The following is a 16,802-nucleotide window of genomic DNA, read 5'->3' on the forward strand; positions in this document are numbered from 1 at the left end:
GCAAGATCTGAAAACCGCCGTTCACAAACGCTCTCCATCTAATCTGACTGACCTTGAGCTGTTTTGCAAAGAAGAAAGGGCAAAAATCTCAGTCTGTAGATGTGCAAAGCTGGTAGAGACAAACCCCAAAAGACTTGCAGCTGTAATTGCAGCAAAAGGCGGTTCCACAAAGTATTGACTCAGGGGGGCTGAATCATTTTGCACACTGCACTTTTCAGTTTTTTATTTGTGAATAATTTTTTTAATCATGTATAATTTTCTTTGTACTTCACAATTGTGTGACACTTTGTGTTGGTCTTTCACATAAAATTCCAATAAAATATATTTATGTTTGTGGCGTGTAATGTGACAAAATGTGGAAACGTTCAAGGGGTATGAATACTTTTGCAAGCCACTGTGTGTGTATATATATATATATATATGTATGTATATGTATATATAATGTAATATGACAATAAACTTTAAAGACAAGTCGTTCTTTTGTAGATAAAACTTAGTCAAACCTGTTAATATACGCCGACTCAGCAGAAACTGTGTGTGTGTGTGTGTGTGTGTGTGTGTGTGTGTGTGTGTGTGTGTGTGTGTGTGTGTGTGTGTGTGTGTGTGTGAATAGCAGGAAATCCTGGACTGTAAATACAATTCTGTCTCTCTGGTTCTCTTTCCTGAAACTTTCTGCTCCGTCATCACACACACACACGCACGCACGCACACACGCACACACGCACACACACGCACACACGCGCACACACACACACACACACACACACATACACATACACATACACACACACACACATACACATACACACACACACACACACACTTTATTTTAATTATCATGTGTAAGTTGAAAGTAAAGATTCTGTTTCTACTCAACATCTGATGACACTTTGTTTTAAAAAGAGCATGATGGGTGAGGGAGGAAGAGGAGGAGGAGGAAGAGGAGGAAGAAGAAGAAGAGGAGGAGGAAGAAGAAGAGGAGGAGGAAGAGGAGGAGGAAGAAGAAGAGGAGGAGGAAGAGGAGGAGGAGTCTGACTGGATGCTAAAAAGGAGCAGACCCACTGATCCCAGATCAGAAGTCATGGAGTCGTGTCAGAGTTTAAAGCTGCTGTTTGTCCCGCTGATGATGATGATGATGATGATGATGATGACGATGATGATGAAGACAACCTCAGCTTCATCTCAACAGGTAGATTCATTTCTTTCTTTATTCTCTTACTCAGTTTAAAGATGTCTCAACAGATCAAATCATAAAACTTCAGCTGCAGGAAATATGAACAGGTTGTTATTATGATTATTATTCATTATTATTATGATGATTATTATTCATTAGTATTATTATTCATTATTAATATTATGATTCTGATTATGCGGTGTGGCACATTCTCCTGCGGGCTTCATTTCTTTCTTCTTTTCCTAAACTTTGGACCGTATCTCCCCGTGAGCCTCCTGATGGGATCGTGAGCTGTGACTTTCAGAAGAGTCAGCTGTTTCCCCGAAAAACAGGAAAAACACAGATAATGTGTCCCATTGGCTGAATGGTGTGAAGAGAATAAATAATTCATCTTTTAGTCCAGAGTGACTCGTCATACTGTAACTAGAGAAATGTTTTAATGTATTTGCCCAATTGGGCTTTTTCTGATAGCTAGCACAGTTTTCATGTTATTATTGTTCAAGTTTAGGAACATTTTTAGACCATTTCAGAGTTTATAATAATATTATATATATACATATATATATAATGGGTGTGTATGGCACAGAATGCTCAGAGCAACAGAAAACATATTTTGTCTTTAGCCCCTCAATGATCCCTCTTCATCCACCATTGCTGGATACAAACGTATGAAATATTGTGCTTGTGGTACTTATGCGTCGTGGAATCCAACAAACGTTTACTTTTTGTCACCAAGCCTGAAAGCGACATGAAGTTCAGCAGCTGCTGCATTGACTCCATGTTAAATCTGACCTCCATGTTCTCTCATGAAGCAAAGAGGAGCTACGTTTATGACCTAAACGTAGCTCTCATTTCTACACCACAAACATTATATATGTGTATACATACAGTATATACACATATATGTGTATATATATATATATATATATATATATATATATATATATATATATGTATATATATATATATATATATATATATATATATATATATATATATATATATATATATATATATATATATATATATATATATATATATATATATATATATATATATACATATCCCTGCAGTAACCAGTGGCTCATTGTTTCCAGAACTTCTGCTCCAACGTCACTCGGCTGAGGACTCGCTCCGCCTGTCACTCCTGCAGCGTCAGCAGGTTGATGTCCTGCCGGGCCGGAGCCCAGAGGAGCCCCGGGTCCACCGCGCAGGACTGCAGGTACCAGACCCGTGCTCACAGCGCTCAGTACAAGTACCGGTCCAGACCAGTACTCACAGAGCAGAGTACAAGTACACACCATAACGTAGACAATAATATGTACACACATGTGATTCATATGAGCTCCTCATCTTCTTCAAGGTCTTCATCCATCCAGACTCTCAGGGACTTCTCTCCACGATGGAGCTGAATATAATAAATCGTAAATCATAATTCTGTCCCGTTCAGTTACTCCATCCTGACGTCCAGCCTGAAGCTGCACATCGGCGGCTGCTCCTTCGAGTGCTACCTGGAGGCCCAGGTGACCCGCTGCTGTGCCGGCTTCTGGGGTCCAGACTGCATGGGTGAGTCCAGAGACACATGGGGGTCATCCTCTAGGGAGCAGGACCGTGAGCGGGCCCTGGTGGAGCTGTAGGGGGCGCTAGAGGAGCGGGCCCTGAGGGAGCTGTAGGGGGCGCTAGAGGAGAGGGCCCTGGTGGAGCTGTAGGGGGCGCTAGAGGAGCGGGCCCTGAGGGAGCTGTAGGGGGCGCTAGAGGAGAGGGCCCTGGTGGAGCTGTAGGGGGCGCTAGAGGAGAGGGCCCTGGTGGAGCTGTAGTGCGCTAGAGGAGAGGGCCCTGGTGGAGCTGTAGTGCGCTAGAGGAGAGGGCCCTGGTGGAGCTGTAGTGCGCTAGAGGAGAGGGCCTGAGGGAGCTGTAGTGCGCTAGAGGAGAGGGCCCTGGTGGAGCTGTAGGGGGCGCTAGAGGAGAGGGCCCTGGTGGAGCTGTAGTGCGCTAGAGGAGAGGGCCCTGGTGGAGCTGTAGTGCGCTAGAGGAGAGGGCCCTGGTGGAGCTGTAGTGCGCTAGAGGAGAGGGCCTGAGGGAGCTGTAGTGCGCTAGAGGAGAGGGCCCTGGTGGAGCTGTAGGGGGCGCTAGAGGAGAGGGCCTGAGGGAGCTGTAGGGGGCGCTAGAGGAGCGGGCCCTGAGGGAGCTGTAGGGGGCGCTAGAGGAGAGGGCCCTGGTGGAGCTGTAGTGCGCTAGAGGAGAGGGCCCTGGTGGAGCTGTAGGGGGCGCTAGAGGAGAGGGCCCTGAGGGAGCTGTAGTGCGCTAGAGGAGAGGGCCCTGAGGGAGCTGTAGTGCGCTAGAGGAGAGGGCCCTGAGGGAGCTGTAGTGCGCTAGAGGAGAGGGCCCTGAGGGAGCTGTAGTGCGCTAGAGGAGAGGGCCCTGGTGGAGCTGTAGGGGGCGCTAGAGGAGAGGGCCCTGAGGGAGCTGTAGGGGGCACTAGAGGAGAGGGCCCTGGTGGAGCTGTAGGGGGCGCTAGAGGAGCGGGCCCTGGTGGAGCTGTAGGGGGCACTAGAGGAGAGGGCCCTGGTGGAGCTGTAGGGGGCGCTAGAGGAGAGGGCCCTGAGGGAGCTGTAGTGCGCTAGAGGAGAGGGCCCTGGTGGAGCTGTAGGGGGCGCTAGAGGAGAGGGCCTGAGGGAGCTGTAGTGCGCTAGAGGAGAGGGCCCTGGTGGAGCTGTAGGGGGCGCTAGAGGAGAGGGCCCTGGTGGAGCTGTAGTGCGCTAGAGGAGAGGGCCCTGGTGGAGCTGTAGTGCGCTAGAGGAGAGGGCCCTGGTGGAGCTGTAGTGCGCTAGAGGAGAGGGCCTGAGGGAGCTGTAGTGCGCTAGAGGAGAGGGCCCTGGTGGAGCTGTAGGGGGCGCTAGAGGAGAGGGCCTGAGGGAGCTGTAGGGGGCGCTAGAGGAGCGGGCCCTGAGGGAGCTGTAGGGGGCGCTAGAGGAGAGGGCCCTGGTGGAGCTGTAGTGCGCTAGAGGAGAGGGCCCTGGTGGAGCTGTAGGGGGCGCTAGAGGAGAGGGCCCTGAGGGAGCTGTAGTGCGCTAGAGGAGAGGGCCCTGAGGGAGCTGTAGTGCGCTAGAGGAGAGGGCCCTGAGGGAGCTGTAGTGCGCTAGAGGAGAGGGCCCTGGTGGAGCTGTAGGGGGCGCTAGAGGAGAGGGCCCTGAGGGAGCTGTAGGGGGCACTAGAGGAGAGGGCCCTGGTGGAGCTGTAGGGGGCGCTAGAGGAGCGGGCCCTGGTGGAGCTGTAGGGGGCACTAGAGGAGAGGGCCCTGGTGGAGCTGTAGGGGGCGCTAGAGGAGAGGGCCCTGAGGGAGCTGTAGGGGGCGCTAGAGGAGCGGGCCCTGAGGGAGCTGTAGGGGGCGCTAGAGGAGAGGGCCCTGAGGGAGCTGTAGGGGGCGCTAGAGGAGAGGGCCCTGGTGGAGCTGTAGGTGGCGCTAGAGGAGCGGGCCCTGTTGGAGCTGTAGGGGGCGCTAGAGGAGAGGGCCCTGAGGGAGCTGTAGTGCGCTAGAGGAGAGGGCCCTGTTGGAGCTGTAGGTGGCGCTAGAGGAGAGGGCCTGTTGGAGCTGTAGGGGGCGCTAGAGGAGAGGGCCCTGAGGGAGCTGTAGGGGGCGCTAGAGGAGAGGGCCTGTTGGAGCTGTAGGGGGCGCTAGAGGAGAGGGCCTGTTGGAGCTGTAGGGGGCGCTAGAGGAGAGGGCCCTGAGGGAGCTGTAGGGGGCGCTAGAGGAGAGGGCCCTGGTGGAGCTGTAGGTGGCGCTAGAGGAGCAGGCCCTGTTGGAGCTGTAGGGGGCGCTAGAGGAGAGGGCCCTGAGGGAGCTGTAGGGGGCGCTAGAGGAGAGGGCCCTGGTGGAGCTGTAGGTGGCGCTAGAGGAGCAGGCCCTGTTGGAGCTGTAGGGGGCGCTAGAGGAGAGGGCCCTGGTGGAGCTGTAGGGGGCTTAATATATAATATATCATGATATCATTATTATATCATGATAGTGATATAATAATTACTCTGGTCTTGTGAAGACTCCGGTCTTGTGACCCTCAGTCCTGCAGGAACCAGGACTTCCTTCCTGCCGACAGTCAGCAGGACTGAAAAGTGCTGACGGCGTCTGATGGAGCCGGAGGCTTCATGTTGACCATCAGACCCTCAGACCCTCAGACCCTCAGACCCACAGACCCACAAAAATTCAACATTTAGATTTAATATTTCAATTTTATTTTCATTTATATGGTCATATTAATACATTACACACATTTTGAACTTCTTTTGTTTTCCATATGACGTGTTGTTTAATATGAAATTGTCTCAAACTAAAATACATCAGCTATAACTTGTAAACAACCTTTATACATCCAGAGCTCTGAAGGCTCCCTCCCCTTTGCAGGGTTCTCTGAGGTTCTTCTGTGGTTCTTCTGTGGTTCTTTTGTGGTTCTTCTGAAGTTCTTCTGTGGTTCTTCTGTGGTTCTTTTGTGGTTCTTCTGAAGTTCTTCTGTGGTTCTTTTGTGGTTCTTCTGTGGTTCTTTTGTGGTTCTTTTGTGGTTCTTCTGAGGTTCTTCTTTGGTTCTTCTGAGGTCCTACTGAGGTTCTTCTGTGGTTCTTCTGTGGTTCTTCTGTGGTTCTTCTGAGGTTGTTTTGAGGTTCTTCTGAGGTTCTTCTGTGGTTCTTCTGTGGTTCTTCTGTGGTTCTTCTGAGGTTGTTTTGAGGTTCTTCTGAGGTTCTTCTGTGGTTCTTTTGAGGTTCGTCTGTGGTTCTTCTGAGGTCTCCTCATGATACAAGTCTTAAAAGGCAGTCAGGCGGGTTTGTTGTCTGAGAGAGAAAAGAAGGAAACAGATCAGCTTGAAGAAGTGATGATTTGTGGAGATAAGAGAGGGACAGAAGATAAGAGTGAAGAGCAGGAAGTGAAGGGAGGAAGAGGAGCGATCTGTTTCCTGTCCCATGAAAACAACGTCAGTCTGCTGACCGCGTCCTGTTCTCAGGGTGACCGGTTCTCTCTCAGAGTGAACGGTTCTCTCTCAGGGTGAACGGTTCTCTCTCAGGGTGACCGGTTCTCTCTCAGAGTGAACGGTTCTCTCTCAGAGTGTCAGAGTGAACGTTTGTGTCTCAGAGTGAACGTTTGTGTTTCAGAGTGTCCTGATCGGGCCGACCGACCGTGCAGCAACCGGGGAGTGTGTTCTGAAGGAATGGGGGGCAACGGGACCTGCAGCTGTCAGGTATCACAAGCATATAACTATTAATGTGTACTAATAATATTTACTATTACTAGTAGTATTACTATGTATTTAGTACCACAAGCATATTACTGATTTAGATGATTTTAAGGATTCAAAGATTATTGAACAAAACATATCAAAGTAGAATTGAAAGAAATGAATCAAAGGAAAACAAAATAATATTTTCAACAAGTAGTTAACAACGTGTGTGTGTGTGTGTGTGTGTGTGTGTGTGTGTGTGTGTGTGTGTGTGTGTGTGTGTGTGTGTGTGTGTGTGTGTGTGTGTGTGTGTGATCAACTCAGGTGGGCTTTGCAGGAACTGCCTGTGAGGACTGTGCACCTGCTCGATATGGTCCCACCTGCAGCTCAGGTAACTTTTCTTTCTGTTCTTCTTCCGTGGTTTCTGTCTCTGCAGTGTGTTCATGTGTTCTTCTTCTGTGGTTTCTGTCTCTGCAGTGTGTTCATGTGTCCACGGTCTGTGTGACTCTGGTTTAAAAGGTGATGGGAGATGCACCTGTTTCTCTGGATATAAAGGTCCAAACTGTGACCAAGGTCAGTATATTATTTACTCTGTGAACATTGTGCAAGTCACCTGTTACCTGTCACCTGTTACCTGTCACCTGTTACCTGTCACCTGCCACCTGTCACATGCCACCTGTCACCTATCACCTGTCACCTGTTACCACCTGTCACCTATCACATATCACCTGTCACGTGCCACCTGTCACATATCACCTGTCACCTGTCACATATCACCTGTCATCTGTCGCCTATCACCTGTCACCTGCCACCTGTTACCTGTCAGCACCTGTCACCTATCACATATCACCTGTCACCTGCCACCTGTCACATATCACCTGTCCCCTGTCACCTGGGCTGACACCTGTGTTGTGTTGCAGAGCTACCTGAGTGTGCGTCTCTCGCCTGCCAGCATGACTCTCGTTGTATGGAGGAGGCTCTGACAGGGAGGCTGGTGTGCCAGTGTCTACCTGGCTATCAAACATCAGGTGCTCAGTGTTTATGTGAGTAAATTCATGATCATTTACACAATAATGAGAACGTGCTTCTGGATGTGCAGCCTAACCATTAGCTTGGAGGCTAGCAGCACCCAGGGAACTCTGTTTTATGAGCCTCAGGTTGAGTGGGTTGGTCCACTAAGACGTCTCATGGGGGACATTAATGATCTCTGTCTCCTCAGCCATAAACCCTTGTCTCCAGCGGGTTTGTCACGCCGAGGCTTCCTGTGTCCACACCGGTCCAGACCAGCACCTCTGTGCCTGTAAGGAGGGCTACAGAGGGGACGGCCGAGTCTGCATGGCCGTCGATCCATGTCAGACCGCACGGGGAGGCTGCTCGGCCGAGTCTGCACGCTGCGTCTACGATGGACCGGGGAAGGTAAGGACATCAGAGTCAGGATCAGGATCTGGATCAACATCAGGAACACAATCTGGATTAGAAACAGGATCAGCATGTCTGAATGAGGGTTTTATCGCCACATATTAGTTGTTGATGGTGTCATGAGCACTGCAGTCTGTAGGGGGCAGCAGAGTTCCTGTAAGCTCAGAGGAAACTCACCCCGTGTTCCCACTCTATGCTTCAGTCTCACTGCGAGTGTCTCCCGGGGTTCGAACACCTTTTGGACGGCAGCTGCAGCCTGAAGGAGTTCTGCAGACCGGATTCCTGCCACAAGAACGCCAACTGCACCACCGTTGGACTGGGAAGAGTGGAGTCAGTGACTTTCTTCATTCTCTCTGTTCCCACTGAGTGTGCAGATGTTTCTAACATGTACTACCGTGCCCCCTAGGTGCACCTGTCTCCAGGGATACATTGGGAATGGGAAGGTTTGCTATGGGAACCTCATCCAGCGTCTGAACGGTCTGAACACCGAGCCGGGGGGACAGTGGAGCGGCCAGCTGAGCAACGCCATCACTCTGCTAGGTGTGAAGGTTCACTCACTAACCCTTAATGTTACTAACCCTTTACATTACAAACCCTTAATGTTACTAACCCTAACCCACTCACAGCGTTATTACGCTTCATTTATTCAATGCTTTGCTTCTGTCAGGAAGTCCAAGTGAGAGAACATGTCTGTTAAATTGTCTCTAGAACCCTAGAAATCTAGAACTCTAGAACTCAATAACTCAATAACTCTAGAACTCAATAACTCTAGACCTCTAGAACTCTAGACCTCCAGGACTCTAGAACTATAGGACTCCAGCACTCTAGACCTCTAGACCTCTAGGACTCAATAACTCTAGACCTCTAGAACTCTAGGACTCAATAACTCTAGACTTCCAGGACTCTAGAACTCAATAACTCTAGACCTCTAGACCTCTAGGACTCAATAACTCTAGACCTCTAGAACTCTAGAACTCAATAACTCAATAACTCTAGAACTCAATAACTCTAGACCTCTAGAACTCTAGACCTCCAGGACTCAAGAACTATAGGACTCTAGCACTCTAGACCTCTAGACCTCTAGACCTCTAGGACTCAATAACTCTAGACTTCCAGGACTCTAGAACTATTGGACTCTAGAGCTATAGGACTCTACAACTCAATAACTCTAGAACTCCAGCACTCTAGACCTCTAGGACTCAATAAGTCTAGACCTCTAGAACTCAATAACTCTAGACCTCTAGAACTCTAGGACACTTATATTGTGGTTCAGGTTTGAGGGTTTCCATTAATAATAATATTAATATTATAACTATCTTAAAAAAAGATGTATATCTATTTTTTATCTATATATATTTGTGTATATTTCTTATATGAACAAAATGAATAATAATAATAATTGTATTTTCTTGTTTTCAGGTTCTGTTTCGTGGCCCTTGCAGAATTTGGGTCCTTTCACTCTTTTTGTCCCAATCAATAAAGGCTTCAAGGGAAATTCCGTAAGATTACATTCATCTTCAGTCAGAAGTTTTAAGTCTTATTTTGGAATTATTGTTTACTATTATTATTATTTTACTTTTAAGTTCACTTCAGAAACAAACATGTCGATGAGAACTTTGACTATGGGTTAAATCAGTTAATGTCTGTTTACTGTGTGACTGTCTATCTCTCTCTGTCTCTCTCTCTCTCCATCTGTCTGTCTGTCTGTCTCTCTCTCTCCATCTGTCTTTCTCTCTCCATCTGTCTCTCTCTCTCCATCTGTCTTTCTCTCTCCATCTGTCTTTCTCTCTCCATCTGTCTGTCTGTCTGTCTCTCTCTCTCCATCTGTCTTTCTCTCTCCATCTGTCTGTCTGTCTGTCTCTCTCTCTCCATCTGTCTTTCTCTCTCCATCTGTCTGTCTGTCTCTCTCTCTCCATCTCTCTCTCTCTCTCTCTCTCTCTCTCTCTATCTGTCTGTCTGTCTGTCTCTCTCTCTCTCTCTCTTCATCTGTCTGTCTGTCTGTCTCTCTCTCTCTCTTCATATGTCTGTCTGTCTGTCTCTCTCTCTCTCTTCATCTGTCTGTCTGTCTGTCTCTTTCTCTCTATCTGTCTCTCTCTTTCTCTCTATCTGTCTGTCTGTCTCTCTCTTTCTCTCTCTCTCTCTCTCTCCCTCTTTCTCTGTCTGTCCGTCTCTCTGTCTTTCTGTCCAGATGAGGACTCTGACATCAAACCCTTCCAAAGCTGAATACCTGTGTAAGATGCACCTGGTTGCCGGGGTGATGCCCGTTGACACTCTGAAGAAAACAAACGTCTTCTTCACTTTGACTGGAAAATCAGCTGAGACGGACACATTGGTAATAATTCTAATGATAATATTGATAATAATAATGATAATAACAATGTTTGTTTGTAACTTCTCGGTGTCTCCTGCAGGACTCTCTGACTACCATACGGATCCACGGCAGCAGAAAGAAAGGCGTGATCGTCCAGCCGGACGTGGTCGCGTCCAACGGGATGATCCACATCATCAACAAGCTGATGGACAGCGTTGCACCCACAGTGGCGAGCAACGCAAAGGTAAAGCAGTGAACTGACAACCTTCCTGGTTCACGATTCACTCGTTGATTGGTCGTTAACGTCTGGTTTGTTTCCTCAGGAGAACCTGATGAGGATCATTTCTGACTACGGAAAGTTTGACAAGTTCAAGTCTTTGTTAGAGGTGCGTAGATTTCACTCATCACATTGCTGCTCTCCAGAGGATAACCCGTTCAGGTGTATCTCATTGCTGCGCTCCAGAGGATAACCCCTTCAGGTGTATCTCATTGCTGCGCTCCAAAGGATAAACCCTTCATGTTTGTCTCATTGCTCCTCTCTAGAGGATAAACCCTTCAGGTGTATCTCATTGCTGCTCTCCTGAGGATAAACTTTGGACGAATGGTGTTTTTTCTTCAGTTTAGTAGGCGGATGTTGATTGTAGTAGTTCTATGAGTAATTCTGGACTCTGGGCTCTGGGTTTTGTTCAGGATTAGGTTCAGGATCAGAATCAGGATCAGGATCAGGTTCAGAATCAGGATCAGGATCAGGTTCAGGATCAGGTTCAGGATCAGGTTCAGGATCAGGATCATTGATGTAGAAACCTCCATAGTCATATTCATGTTTCTTTAATAAAGTCTTGTTTGTGTGCAGAAGGCCAACATGGTCTCGGTCCTGGACAGTCCTGGTCCCATCACCATCTTTGCTCCCAGCAGTTCAGCCTTTGATGCGATGCCTGAAGGTCACCTGTCCTACCTGAGCAGCGCTGAAGTCAGACTCACACACACACATACACACACACAAACACACACACACACACACACACACACACACACACACACACACAACAAGCACTTCAACACCTGTGGGCAGCGCCTCACGTCTCAACTGGTTTCAGGGTCACAACAAGCTGGTGGAGCTGCTGAGGAACCACGTCATGCCGTCCGCCGCAGTGAGTACCGCTTTAAATGTCACCTGACACCTTCTTAAATGTCACCTGACACCTTCTTAGATGTCACCTTCTTAACCAATCAAACCTCCTGACAAGGACTTGTGTCCCTAAAGCTGGACGTCTTCAACATCGTGTCCGGCCCCAGAATCGTGACGATGGCCAACCAGGTTCTGACGATTAACGTGACGGAAAATGTGAGTTTGGATCGAAACGATCTCATTTAAATGATTATGTCTCTCCTTCATTTAAATGATTCTGTCTCCTTTATTTAAATGATTATGTCTCTCTCCTTCATATAAATGATTCTGTCTCTCCTTCATTTAAATGATTGTCTCCTATATTTAAATGATTATGTCTCTCTCCTTCATTTAAATGATTCTGTCTCTCCATTTAAATGATTCTGTCTCTCTCCTTCATTTAAATGATTCTGTCTCCTTTATTTAAATGATTCTGTCTCTCTCCTTCATTTAAATGATTCTGTCTCCTTTATTTAAATGATTATGTCTCTCTCCTTCATTTAAATGATTCTGTCTCCTTTATTTAAATGATTATGTCTCTCTCCTTCATTTAAATGATTATGTCTCTCTCCTTCATTTAAATGATTCTGTCTCTCCTTCATTTAAATGATTCTGTCTTTCCTTCATTTAAATGATTCTGTCTCTCTCCTTCGTTTTAAATGATTATGTCTCTCCTTTATTTAAATGATTCTGTCTCCTTTATTTAAATGATTATGTCTCTATCCTTCATTTACATGATTCTGTGTCTCCATCAGTTTTTAGCCCTTTTCTTGAAACAAGATGGCTCCCAAACCAGAGTTGTAGAAGAAGACGTTTGTTTTATCTGTGAATGTCGCTCAGCATCGTGTCGCCATCAGAGCGTTGAACATATACGATTAATAACATAAATGTGTCGCCATAAGAGCGTTGAACATATAACATTAATAACATAAGCGGGTCGCCATAAGAGCGTTGAACATATAACATTAATAACATAAGCGGGTCGCCATAAGAGCGTTGAACATACAACATTAATAACAGAAATGTGTTGCTATAAGAGTGTTGAACATATAACATTAATAACATAAGTGGGTCGCCAAAAGAGTGTTGAACATATAACATTAATAACATAAGCGGGTCGCCATAAGAGCGTTGAACATATAACATTAATAACATAAGCGGGTCGCCATAAGAGCGTTGAACATACAACATTAATAACAGAAATGTGTCGCTATAAGAGTGTTGAACATACAACATTAATAACATAAGCGGGTCGCCAAAAGAGTGTTGAACATATAACATGAATAACATAAGCGGGTCGCCATAAGAGCGTTGAACATATAACATTAATAACATAAGCGGGTCGCCAAAAGAGTGTTGAACATACAACATTAATAACATAAGCGGGTCGCCAAAAGAGTGTTGAACATATAACATTAATAACATAAGCGGGTCGCCATAAGAGCGTTGAACATATAACATTAATAACATAAGCGGGTCGCCATAAGAGCGTTGAACATATCATATTAATAACATAAGCGGGTCGCCATAAGAGCGTTGAACATATCATATTAATAACATAAGCGGGTTGTGATGTGTCAGGGTCAGATCTTAGTGGGCGGAGCCACGGTGTTGGAAGTGGCGGTGGAAGCGCACAACGGCCGTCTGTATGTGCTGGATGGAGTTCTGACTCCGCCCTCCATCACACCTGTGCTGCCTCACAGGTGTGATGTCACCAAGACCAAGGTCATCCAGGTGAGCGCCGACGGCGACGGCCATGTTTGTTTTTGACTCCCTTTAGGCTCACTTTTGAAGTTTACATTTGTATCCTCGTCTCACCTGACGATATCTTGAACGACTTAATGGGTACTTCATGTGTACTTTGTGTGTACTTAATGTGTACTTTGTGTGTACTTAATGTGTACTTTGTGTGTACTTTATGTGTACTTTACCACTAAGACGGACGTGTCAGAGTTTCAGAAATCACAGATTCTCAGTTCTAATCATGACACGAAGAAGCCTCATTAACTCACCATGAAATGTGTTATTGTTGTGATTACATATATTATATGTATTATATCATAGATATAGAGATCATGACGACTTTCTGTTGTCATAGCAACAGACTCTTTGTAGGAAGGAGTCGTCCATTTGATGGTTTCTGAGAAGTCTCTTTCCTTTCAGGGAGAATGTTTGAGTTGCTCCAGAGTCAGACTGTACCAGTGCTCCACTGGCGTCTACGCGGTAAGAGGCTCAGTCTGCTGCTTTTCTCCAGTTGTACTTCCTTTTACCTGTTGATATATGATACCAGGCTTTATTTCTTATATATATATATATATATATATATATATATATATATATATATATTTATATATATATATATATATATATATATATATATATATATATATATATATATTTATACATATATGTATATACATATATGTATAAATATCTCTTTATTGACCAGGGCTCCGCCACCTTCGGGTGCGTGTTCCCCGTGTCCGTTGGCAGCCCGGCTCTCAGCATCCCGGTCACCGGCTGCTTACCGCTCTGCAACTCGACCGTCAAGGTGAACGAACCCAACGGCCACTTTGTGAAATATTACTTCATGTTTTTAATGCGGAACACGAACAGATGATGTTTGTGATTGTGCTCCAGACTCCGGCGTGCTGTGAAGGGTTCTACGGTCCAGACTGTGGTCCCTGTCCAGGGGGGTTCCAGACCCCGTGCTCCGGACACGGCCAGGTCAGATCCAACACCCTTCATGATCCATATCTGATGGACAGGTCCAGAGTTCATGATCCATATCTGATGGACAGGTCCAGAGTTCATGATCCTTAACATAGTGTGTTGTAGTGTTGAGAGGAGACTGATAGTAATGGAAGTGTTTCTCTCCTGTAGTTCTTAAAGGAGACTGATAGTAATGGAAGTGTTTCTCTCCTGTAGTTCTTAAAGGAGACTGATAGTAATGGAAGTGTTTCTCTCCTGTAGTTCTTAAAGGAGACTGATAGTAATGGAAGTGTTTCTCTCCTGTAGTTCTTAAAGGAGACTGATGGTAATGGAAGTGTTTCTCTCCTGTATTTTTTTAGATGAGACTGATAGTAATGGAAGTGTGTCTCTCCTGTAGTTCTTAAAGGAGACTGATAGTAATGGAAGTGTGTCTCTTCTGTAGTTCTTAAAGGAGACTGATGGTAATGGAAGTGTTTCTCTCCTGTAGTTCTTAAAGGAGACTGATGGTAATGGAAGTGTGTCTCTCCTGTAGTTCTTAAAGGAGACTGATAGTAATGGAAGTGTGTCTCTCCTGTAGTTCTTAAAGGACACTGATGGTAATGGAAGTGTGTCTCTCCTGTAGTTCTTAAAGGAGACTGATAGTAATGGAAGTGTTTCTCTCCTGTAGTTCTTAAAGGAGACTGATGGTAATGGAAGTGTGTCTCTCCTGTAGTTCTTAAAGGAGACTGATGGTAATGGAAGTGTGTCTCTCCTGTAGTGTTTTGAGGGCATCGGAGGAAATGGGTCATGTGTATGCGACTCCAACTACAGAGGTTCTCGCTGTCAGTACTGCTCCTCCTCCAACAAATATGGAGCAAACTGTGATAGAAGTAAGTCTGAACCTTCTCTTCCTGTGACCTCACACAGGTATCGGTGATGTCATGGTGACGAGGGCCCACCTGTGTTAACCTCCCCTGTCTGTCCTCAGCATGTCCCTGCATCCACGGACAGTGTGACAACCGTCCGGACTCAGACGGCCGCTGTAAGCTGGACTCCTGTCTGCCGGGTTTCACCGGTCAGTTCTGCGACCGCATGACGGCGGTGTGTGGCGTTCAGGCTCAGTTCTGCCACGCCCACGCAGACTGCACCTTCAGCCTGGCAACCACCAGGTGAGCTTACCTTCAGCGCGTTGAGGTTCACCTGTTGTCCGGGAGCAGCTGCAGGAGAACAGAGGAACATCTGGTCTTGAGACTGACTGGTTCAGTTCTGTGTGTGTTTTCAGCTGTGAATGTAAACCTGGTTACCAAGGCGACGGTATCACCTGTGTGGAGTCCGACCCCTGTGCTCCGCCTCTCAGGGGCGGCTGTAACGTGAATGTAAGTCAGTCAGATGTAACCTTCTTAAATATATTCAGAGGAAGAAAATTAAGATGTATCTTTGATACCTGAGGACGTGACTGTGCCCCCTGCAGGCTAAATGCATAAAGACGGGACCAGGTACTCACACCTGCCAGTGTCTGAGCGGATGGAGGGAGGACGGGGACGAGTGTCAGCCAATCAACAACTGTGATGGGGCGGACGGAGGAGGCTGCCACTCCAACGCCACCTGCATCTACGTCGGCCCCGGACAGGTGACTTCCTCCTCAGCTCCTCTGATCTGTAACATCCAGGACATGTAGAACCACACACCCCGCTCGCAGCTCCATCACTCTTCAGCCAATCGGCTTGTAGCTCCGTCACTCTTCAGCCAATCGGCTTGTAGCTCCGTCACTCTTCAGCCAATCGGCTTGTAGCTCCGTCACTGCGAGCTAAACACTCAACAACGTCAGACTGTTTGTGTCCTGCTCCTCATTGGTGGAATGAGCTCCTCATTGACATCAGGACAGCAGGAAGTCTCTACATCTTCCACCGTGAACTAAAAACACTTCTTTTAGACTACACCTTGAATAAGGAAGGTAGCACCTAGTAGCACTTTAGTAGCACTCAATGTCTCTTACTGATAGCACTTTGTAGTTTAACTTTATTGAAGAAATTGTACTTTTTTTATTCTTGTTGTTCTGAGTTTGTCCTCAGGGTTGATGCTCTTATTGTAAGTCTCTTTGGATAAAAGCGTCAGCTAAATGAAATGTAATGTATCCAGAGCAGCGCCACAACTCTCTGCTTGTTGTTCTTCCGCCACAGAGTGACTGTTCGTGTAAAGCCGGCTACCATGGCAACGGGCGGGCCTGTGAGGCTGTGAACCAGTGCGTCTCTGAGGACGGAGGCTGCCACTACTTAGTGAGTCCCAGAGAGCTTCTTCTTCATCATCATCGAGTTGAAAGTATGCAGGAGGAAGAGGAGAATAAGGTGTTTTGTGTTCAGGCCAGCTGCCGCCTGCTGTCCTCCCAGTGGACGTGTGTTTGTGATGACGGCTACGTTGGAGACGGACGTGGCTGCTACGGCACCGTCGCTCAGGTGAGTCACGCTCAGACGGCAGACTGAGTCTCTGCAGCTTCACCGACTGACTGAGTGTGTTCTGCTGCTGCGTTCAGGTGCTGCTGTACCTGCCGGACGCCACTGAGTTCTCCACATGGACAACTGTGAGTGTCACACCTCAGGGGTTTGGATTTAACACTGAATACACAATAACTAAATAATAACACAATTCTCCATGTTCAGGCCTTTATGAACCCTGGGATCCTCCTTTAAGAACCCTGCGATCCTCCTTTAAGAACCCTGGGATCCTCCTTTAAGAACCCTGCGATCCTCCTTTAAGAACCCTGCGATCCTCCTTTAAGAACCCTGCGATCCTCCTTTAAGAACCCTGCGATCCTCCTTTAAGAACCCGGGGATCCTCCTT

General features: G+C 47.0%; 1 protein-coding gene across 1 annotated transcript in view; it reads left to right on the plus strand.

The window, feature by feature from the left end:
• Positions 1 to 1,081: 1,081 nt before the first annotated feature.
• Positions 1,082 to 16,802, plus strand: part of stab2 (stabilin 2) — a gene marked incomplete at its 5' end in the record, with an annotated part of 40,263 nt that continues 24,542 nt past the window's right edge. The window contains 28 exon segments of the mRNA XM_079236398.1: positions 1,082 to 1,141; positions 2,272 to 2,429; positions 2,625 to 2,740; positions 6,311 to 6,396; positions 6,700 to 6,766; positions 6,853 to 6,948; positions 7,296 to 7,418; positions 7,595 to 7,791; positions 7,997 to 8,124; positions 8,201 to 8,334; positions 9,214 to 9,293; positions 9,983 to 10,126; positions 10,206 to 10,349; positions 10,429 to 10,491; positions 10,959 to 11,075; positions 11,203 to 11,256; positions 11,370 to 11,450; positions 12,855 to 13,007; positions 13,437 to 13,496; positions 13,723 to 13,824; positions 13,914 to 14,000; positions 14,743 to 14,854; positions 14,953 to 15,133; positions 15,247 to 15,340; positions 15,436 to 15,594; positions 16,145 to 16,240; positions 16,325 to 16,417; positions 16,495 to 16,542. Of these exon segments, the coding sequence (XP_079092524.1) occupies positions 1,082 to 1,141; positions 2,272 to 2,429; positions 2,625 to 2,740; positions 6,311 to 6,396; positions 6,700 to 6,766; positions 6,853 to 6,948; positions 7,296 to 7,418; positions 7,595 to 7,791; positions 7,997 to 8,124; positions 8,201 to 8,334; positions 9,214 to 9,293; positions 9,983 to 10,126; positions 10,206 to 10,349; positions 10,429 to 10,491; positions 10,959 to 11,075; positions 11,203 to 11,256; positions 11,370 to 11,450; positions 12,855 to 13,007; positions 13,437 to 13,496; positions 13,723 to 13,824; positions 13,914 to 14,000; positions 14,743 to 14,854; positions 14,953 to 15,133; positions 15,247 to 15,340; positions 15,436 to 15,594; positions 16,145 to 16,240; positions 16,325 to 16,417; positions 16,495 to 16,542 (3,033 nt within the window).

The sequence above is a fragment of the Taurulus bubalis genome (genome assembly GCF_910589615.1).
Source record: "Taurulus bubalis genome assembly, chromosome: 20".
NCBI lineage: Eukaryota > Metazoa > Chordata > Actinopteri > Perciformes > Cottidae > Taurulus > Taurulus bubalis.